This window comes from Silurus aristotelis (genome assembly GCF_946808225.1).
Source record: "Silurus aristotelis genome assembly, chromosome: 21".
Classification (NCBI taxonomy): Eukaryota; Metazoa; Chordata; class Actinopteri; order Siluriformes; family Siluridae; genus Silurus; species Silurus aristotelis.
Genome location: NC_139594.1, coordinates 18456552 through 18465682, shown reverse-complemented (window position 1 = coordinate 18465682; position 9131 = coordinate 18456552). Strand labels below are relative to the sequence as shown.

The following is a 9131-nucleotide window of genomic DNA, read 5'->3' as shown; positions in this document are numbered from 1 at the left end:
ACATAGTAATTTATTATAATGTTATATTGTTATTTTAGTGTTGCAATAGAAAAGACAATATAGTTAATATGTTAATACAATACAAATTCTAACCAATCAGAATTGAGCATCTGATATAACGCTTTTTGAAAAAGATATTAATAATTCTATGTATATATTGATAATAATATGTATAACAAATCATCCTGTGAAGCCACATATAGTGCGATAGACTTATTTGTGAATTTTGTTGACTGCTGTTTTTCGCCATGTTCGAGCTTGTTCAGAACTGAAGATTTTACTTGCACATCATTTATAATTTGGATTAAATGGATTTAGCATAAGGTTGAAAGTTGTCATTTCTTCAAAACTCTCGTTGTTTATACCACGCTTCTGTGTTGCACCCTTAAAAGGCATTATCATACACTGTATTATGAGAATACATTGGATTTCCTGATAAACAGGCTGTGATGTCAGAGAAGGAGACAATTTGGGAAACTTTTTTCCTAGTCAGAGCTCAGGGGAAAGAAAGATTCTAGAGAAAAAAGAGTGAGAGGGAGAAAAGAAAGAGAGAGTGTGTGTGTGTGTGTGTGTGTGTGTGTGTGTGTGTGTGTGTGTGTGTGTGTGTGTGTGGGTGTGTGTGTGTGTGTGTGTGTGTGTGTGGGTGTGTGTGTGTGTGTGAGAGAGAGAGAGAGAGAGAGAGAGAGAGAGAGAGAGAGAGAGAGCGAGAGAGAGAGAGAGAGAGAGAGAGAGAGAGAGAGAGAGAGAAAGCAAGACCCAAACTCTGCACATATTCAGACATGGTGAGGATCTCTATAAGAGACAACATGACATTGGGATTTGGGATTTTCGGATCATTATCGGATAGATGATCAGATGACTACCATAAATAATAAAAATAAAAATCAGTAGAGACCTGATTGTACAAATGTGTGTTTAAAGCAAGACGGCCGTTTTTGAGGGAAAGTGGGAGGTCGTCAGGTTGGGACCAGGCTGGATTTCAACCCCATTAAATCTCTGCTCCAGCACATCATCTGTGTGCATGGTGTTCTACTAGATACTATGACTTTTAGTAAGAGATCCTGACCACTGACCACTTTGACTGAAGAAAAAAAAAAGAAAAATCCAAAAGATTTATTCAAACACAGTCCAAAAGGTAAGACTTTTCTAATCATTTCGCATTTTATATCCCGCCCTGGTGCTGGTTTAAATGTATATCAATTGAAAAGTTTTTCTCAGCTTTTCCCTGAGAGAGAGAAGGAGCAAGGGAATGTGATATAATATATAATGGAATGTTATAAAACGAATGAAGCATGGCTAATTTTAAACCTGCCCTCCCCAGAGAACAATAAATTCAAGATGGTTAAATTCTCTACAGTACAGTCTTATGGCTGACGTTTCTGGTCAAATGTAAAGCCAGTTGATTCAAGCAATAAGTTCTTTGCAGAAAAAAAAAAACAATCAAATGAAATTAAACCTCTAATTGAATTCCAAAATGCTACAATTTATAGAGTTATTATTCAGAGTGTTTATTTAGTTTATCTGTTTTTACCTGATGGTCCATTTCTCATCATTTAGCTGTTGATGCTTTTCGGTGCTAATGGACAGTTCTGCCTAGCTCTGTGCAATTGTATATGCTGTCTTGTTTAACGTAGTAAGTCTTAGTTTCATCCACAGAAGGATAATATAAGCTACTGTCAGAGGAAGAAGGGCAAAGATAAAGAAACTTGTCAAGAATAAACAATCCCCAAAGTGCAGCTATGTCCTCGGGTTATTGCCTAACAACCCTAATGGGGATAAAAAAGAACTTTAAGATGAAACAGGGAACACATGTTCAGAGCATTCACATGTTTCTTTCCTTCATATTTCTTTTTTTTACAGCCAGTCATGGAGACCCTCCTGAGAGAGTTTTTCAACATCACTCCTGATCATCCAGGCAACCTTTCTCACCGCCACTGGGGGGTGCCATACTTGAAGAGATTGGCGCATCTGGACGAGGCTCTCTACGAAGACTTTTACAGCCTGTGGATCACCCTTATGGTCGTCAACAGTATTATGTTCCTGGTGGGGCTTTTGCTAAACAGCGTAGCTCTCTACGTTTTCTGTGTGGGGACGAAGGCTCGCACTGCACCTCTAATCTACACTATTAATCTAGCGGTAGCCGACCTCTTGGTGGCGCTTTCTCTCCCGGCCCGGATCGCTTTGTATTACAGTGGAGGTGGCTGCTTGGCTTGTTCATACGTGCACACGTTTAGCTATTTTGTCAACATGTATTGCAGCATCCTGTTCCTCACTAGCATCTGCGTCGACCGGTACATGGCAGTGGTTTGGGCCGCGGGCACAGCAGACCGCTGCAGAAGCCCCGCTGTGGCTAAAGGTGTTAGTGCAGGGGTGTGGATCTTTGCCATGGTGGTCACCTACTCGTTCCAGACCACAGCTTTAGAATTTGATGGCTCGTCCAGCTGCCACCTTCTCGTACTGTTCGCTGTTACTGTACTGGAGTTTGTGATCCCTCTACTGGTCATCGTGACTTTTACAGCCCGAGTTGCCTGCGCTCTCGCTAATGACCAGCTCATGGCACAAAGCCGGGGGCGAAGGGCCCGAGCCGTGCGTCTGCTGCTAGCTGTGCTCATTGTCTTTGTTGTCTGCTTTATGCCCTTTCACGTGCGTGAGGCCCTTGTGTACTTCCGCCTAGGAGGTGACCGAGAACAACACGTGGTTGCCTATCACACCACTGTGACCCTCAGCAGCCTAAACAGCTGCCTAGACCCTGTGGTCTACTGCTTTGTGCCCGATAATTTCCGTTCCGCCTTGCGCCGAGTTTACAGGAGGAGGGAGCCTCAGCAATCCAGCAATGCAGCAGAGGTGACCAGCCCTCGTCAAAGCTCAAAAGGGTCCAGCACCACCATGGCAGTTGTTTACAGTGTAGCAGCTCTCACCCTCAGTCCCTGCACTCTGCCTCCTCCTGAGCTGACTGCATGACAGAGAAAATGAGGACAAAAAGGAACAAGGAACAAAACAAGCCAAAAAAGCTCTTGATAAGTTAAAACTTGGATTATCTGTCACACTTTACTGGACAGCAACTAAAAAAATCAAAACCCACTTTGCTTTGGAAAGATTTATCATTACACAGAACTGGAGTCCTCTATAAATCTGTGTGTGTAATTCAGTCAAAGTGATGGTTGTATATAAAGTACAGTCTGGTTCTTTGCTTTAAAAAAAAGAGTGTCCAATTCAGTGTCCTTAATGATGAAAGCAGCAAATAATACTTCCTTATGTCCAAAACTGGTACAAAGTGTGCAAGATCCACCTCACATTGCAAATTTGCCACCACAATAGCCTTTTTATCCCCCCCAATGTTAATGCATGTTTTTAAGATTTACTGTCCTTCGTGCTTAGCCAAGACAGAATATTTATTCTCGTGTTCTAATGGTGTTCTATCTGGTTAAACAATCCCTGGAAAAAAGCACACTTTGCCAAACTTATTACGAGATAGCTAAACGGTTAAAGTTTGGAAATAAAAAACACCCAAAGCTCAGTACATCTCTGGTTTAGTTGATAAAAAAAGGAATGTTCAGGGTATTAGTGTTCTTTATATTGTTAGTATGTAAGTAGCTAAAGTTTTTATGGTATTATTTTTGCTCTCTGTCTGCTACAATTAGCATTAGTGGGAAGAAAAAAAAAGATAGAAAATTGTTTGTTATTGGTATAAAGTGTCCAGTCTGTACAGAAATACTGTGGATATTACTATCTGTGGCTGAGATTGCAAAATTGGAGCAATAGCTTCTTTTTTACCTGTTGACCACAGCATTTTTTATAATGCAAAAAATCAAAAATATAGTTAGAAGTGGTGGGCCGTGCATTTGGTACCTGGGCCTTCAGTGGGGACCTACCCAAGTTAATCCACCTCTTAATACTACCACTATAGAAACCATCAATACTATACAATAACGCAATATAACTCAGATGTATTAATGTGTGCAGAGCTACAGACGTGTTTTGCCAGTCGAACTTGGCTGTAACAGTTTCCCTCTGACCAACCAATCAGACCAATAAAGAAACAGACCTATTCATAATATTCTCTAAGGTAAAAAGGAGAGCAGTACTGATTCTGAAGGCCCTGGGCAGATTAGATTAACATGGCAGCACATAGAGGCTGAAATCTGATTGGACAAAAAATCTAACATCCACATACAGGTACAGGAAGCAGTGCAGCCAAGAGAAACGCTAGGAAATGAAGAGAATAAACTGTTGGGAATAAATAATGTAATTTCTTGGAACAAATATTAGAATTTAGGTTGTAAATGTAGGTCAGTGCTTCTGATAGTGTTTAGGCCCACACCTGATATATATATAAGGAACATGAGGAATAAAATAAAAGTATGTGTGTGTATATATATATATATATATATATATATATATATATATATATATATATATATATATATATATATATATACACACTGGCGATCAAAATTAGAGAACAATTTATAAACAATTTAACAATTCTGAAATAATGTCATCTTCACTGCTCAACAGTTGAAGGAGTTTTTGTCCTGTCTATACCATGCTACCAGAACACCTTTTCCACAAAATAACTAAGGAATTGAAAAAAAAAAACATTCATTTCCAGAAAACACACTGATCAAAATTAGAGAACACTTTCAGATACCTCCCAGTTATTGGTGTTAATCTGGTACCTTGTGCTAATTTCCTGGAATTTCTGTCAACCCTTATTTAACTGGCAGCCTAACTTCCAGTGTCACTGACTCTGCAAGATGGTGGTCCGTTCTAAATTGACTGAAAGCCTCCGGCAGCAGGTTGTCCAGATGAAGGCCAAAGGGATGACCCTATCAGCCATAGCAAGACAAGTTGGTCGTTCCAAATCTGTGATTTCAAGAATATTGAATCTTTACTACATCACAAACTCATTCAAGTCCGCCAAGAAGGCTGGTCATCCACGGAAGACAAATACAAGAGAGGACAGGATACTGCGGAGGATCTCAATGGGCAATCGTTTCCACACTGCAGCTGGAATTGCTCACCAGTTCATCACTGAACAGGGTAAGGATCTGTCTCATCATACAGTGTCTCGATGTTTAAGAGCATTTGGACTGAAAGCCCACTCTGCAGTGACCAAACCTCTCATTAGCAGAAAGAATCAAAAGGCTAGACTAAGCTTTGCTGAGGAGCATGTTGTGTGGACAGAGGAGAACTGGACCAAAGTTCACTTCAGTTATGAAAGCAAGTTTAATTTATTTGGGTCCGATGGGAAACATTATGTCCGGCGACAAACTGGAGAAAGACTGAACCCAAAGTGTGTAAAGAAGTCAGTGAAAAGTTGAGGAGGAAGTGTCATGGTTTGGGGCATGTTTTCTGCAGCAGGAGTTGGGCCTCTTATACAGCTACATGGCAGAGTGAATGCAAATGTTTATCAGAACCTTCTTTAACAACATATGGTTCCTTCCCTGCGTTCATCACCCTATTAGCCCGCAGTGTTCATGCAGGACAACGTTTCAGTCACACAGCAAAAACGGGTAAAGCAGTTCCTCGAAACTGAAAACATTGAAATAATAACATGGCCTGCCCAGAGTCCTGATCTCAACCCAATAGAGAACCTCTGGAAAATCCCTGGTGACAAAGTTATGGCCAAGAAACCCACTACAGTCACCGAACTGTGGAGGAGACTGGAAGAAGAGTGGACCAAAATCACACCAGAGCAGTGTGAGAGACGTGCTGTCCTGTGGCTGCAGATGTGCTGAAGTCATTCAGAGCAGAAACCTGTACACTTCCTACTAATTGCTGACTGTTGTAACCTTCAGAACATTTTGTTGTAATCTTTTTCCATGCTACAGTCATTGTTGTTCTCTAATTTTGATCAGTGTGTTTTCTGCAAATATATATATATATATATATACGGTATATACACACACACATACTTTTTTAAAATGTCTCATGTTTCTAAAAAGGTAATTTAACAATGTTATTTAACATTGTAAAAATTTACTTTAAAAAACAAATCTATAAATTATCAATTGATCAACTTTATGTTAATTGAAAAATCCTCCCTTATCATGAAGAACAGCTTTACACACTCTCAGCATCTGGACAGTTCATTTCTACAAACTTTCAGTTGAAATACTTTGCCATGCCTCGTGTAAAACTTGCCAAAGATGTTCTTCAGTAGTTGAAGATTTCCTTATGATCCAGTTCATCCCAGAGCAGTTGAATAGGATTTAGGTGCAGTGACTGGGCAGAACATTTCATGATAGATATCACTCCAGATGACGTCTTGTTGTATGATGAAGTCGGTTCCAATGAGCCTCAGTTCAGACAGAATTGCATTGTGTAATGGTGAAGTATGAAATGGTAGCCATGTGGGTTCCTTTCAGTTTTCCGGAATAATTTGGACGAATCAGTCAACAAAACTTTCTTCCAGTTATTCACTGTCTAATTCTTGTGTGTTTGATTTTTATTGAGTTTGTTGCATATGAACAAAAGGATCGTGTCTCAAAATCCATAAAAGACTAATTGTTTCCGAACTGTTGACAGGCTCTGTATACATTAGTACTAATTCAAAGTATAAAATAGGGCTGCAGCTATCGAGTATTCTACCGATTAGTCAATCGATAACTCAAGTGATCGGATAGAGCTATACTAAATTCTAAATATACAAGAGAAAGTATGGCGGTCTATTAAAATGAATAAGCAATTTGTTTCCTTTTTTTTAGAAAAAATTGACATATTTATTACTGAATTTATTTGCCATATTACATCAAAATGCAAATACAACTATATATATATTTTTATTAAAATTTCTCGAGTTAATCAAGGATTAATTTCAGCCTCAGTAAAATATGATCTTATTGGGAGACAATTGTGCATATTGTAGATAATAATTTCTAGGGAAACAAGGAGAAATGTGAATAGTCATGATATTTTTAATTGCTAAGATCATACACTCACTCTTACATTAACCCTTCGGAGTCTAAGCTGTGGCCTGAAATAGTTTGCTCTTTGGATATATTTTAGTCCAATATTAACAATGTTTATATTAAAAGAAGACACTCAGACCTACTGTAGACTTTACACAGAATTCATTTTCTAATCGCTCATTTTTTTTTCGCCTCACTTGATTTAATGGACCGTTCCAGTTCATGTGTTTATGTCTGTAAAGGGGTAAAGACAGAAAAAAATCAGACCGCTCCTGACATTCTCCTTCGGGTGGCTTTTAGATGAGGCCATTTCCTGAGCGAGGCTTACACAGACCTGACACAAAACCACTCAAATCCCAAATGTAATTTGTTTTCAATTATTGTCCCATTACAGAGAATAGAAACCAGCCTACCACCCACAGAGCTGTTTGCATTCTTTCAACTTGTTCTGGAGATTTAATCGAAAACCCATTCAACTTTACTTTAACATTAATGGAGTAATTAGAGCTTGAATACATCAGACTTTACAGGAACAAGTCGATCATATAATACCGACCTTCACTTTTATTTTCTCTTTAACTGAGACTGCAGTGTTTCTAAGAACTGGGAACTTTGAGCACAGGGATTATTTAAGAAATCAAATATTAATTTATTTCATATTTGAAAATATTTTGCTGGACACATCTGATACCACTGAAATGTAGTACGTATTTATTTCTGCTTTTTTATTTATTTATTTTTTTACTTACAATTATTTCCACAAGAGGGCAGTGCAGGATAACATCTGGGACAAAACACGACGGGAAGTAAAATTAGAATTTGAAAACAATGTAACACATCAATGCACAATCATTTTCTATATGCTTCCTCACCTCACCAACATCAGACCTCAACAACACCACTACTAACACCCTTGTGGCTGAATGAATCTTCACAAATCTCCACAACATCTAATGGAACATTTCCCTGAAAAGTGGAGCTAATTATACCAGTAAATGTCTCTCCAGAGATTTTCAATAGGATTCAAGTCAGGGATCTGACTGGGACAGTGCTCGAATTGAGCACTAAAACTTATGGGGGGTCCCCAGTTGTTGTGTAATTCATATATTTCGTACTAAAATAATCGTGGGGACCTCCCTAAGTCTATTTTTTACTTGTAATGGGGATCCCTAATGCCTTGTGAGGGTCCCCCCCTGAATTTGAGCACTGAACTGGGCCACTCTAAGACAGTCACAAAAAGAGTTGTCCATAAGCACTACTGTAAGTCCCTAAGAGTTGTCACCTATGAGAGATTATTTTTGGTGAGAAGACTGAGGGAACATGGTTTGAAGAAACAACATTCCTCATTACCAGAGACTACTTGTAAATTCCGTGTCAAGGTGCAGTAAACCACATTATGTTTTTTTTCTTCCTAAAAACCCTACCTGTATCTTTGGAGACAGCTGTATATTGTCTTATTACTGCCCCGTAGCTCGTCCTGCCATGTGTCGGTGTGGTTTGGTTAGTCTATGAGAAATTCTGTTTCAGGATGAGAAGACTTGACTTTGCAATCCCTTCACCTACGTTAGACACTGTGTTAGTTGTGCAACAGAGCCGTGTGACTGAGAAGGCAGTGAGTGAAGAGAAATTCATACAGGGGTACAAACTCTTAACATCAGGCCACATCAGCATACGCAACAGAAAATACTTAATTAGCTTGAAAAAAAAAAAACCCGGTTCATGCCTCTTGTAAAACTTGCCCAAAGGTGTTTTTTTATTATTTGCATATATTTTTGAGATCCAGTTCAACAGGATTTAGGTGCAGTGACTGGGCAGGTCATTACAGGATAGATATTACTCCAGATTACTATTAGCTCTCAAACCAAACCATTAAGCTTCTACCTCTCCCCAAACTTTTTAATTCCAATTTGAACTCATCTGTCCACAGAACTTTTCTCCACTCAGTCAATTCAATTCAATTCAATTCAATTCATTTTTATTTGTATAGCGCTTTTAACAATGAACATTGTTTCAAAGCAGCTTTACACAGATAATGCGGTGATTAAAAATGAATATGTTCTTTATGAGTAAGTTTGTCCCTGATGAGTGAGCCGGTGGCGACTGTGGTGAAGGAAAAACTCCTCGAGATGGCATAAGGAAGAAACCTTGAGAGGAACCAGACTCAAGAGGGAACCCATCCTCATCTGGGTTACACTGAATGTCCATTTGTAGCAGATA

At 39.0% G+C, this 9131-nt stretch overlaps 1 protein-coding gene across 1 annotated transcript; it reads left to right on the top strand.

Annotated features, from left to right (window-relative positions):
* The first annotated feature begins 810 nt into the window (after window positions 1-810).
* Window positions 811-3692, top strand: LOC310716276 (G-protein coupled receptor 20). The gene is made up of 2 exons (XM_083523297.1): window positions 811-1135; window positions 1861-3692. Exon 2 carries the CDS (start codon window positions 1867-1869, stop codon window positions 2959-2961), a length of 1095 nt encoding a protein of 364 aa, XP_083379423.1. The 5' UTR covers window positions 811-1135; window positions 1861-1866; the 3' UTR covers window positions 2962-3692.
* The last annotated feature ends 5439 nt before the right edge of the window (window positions 3693-9131 follow it).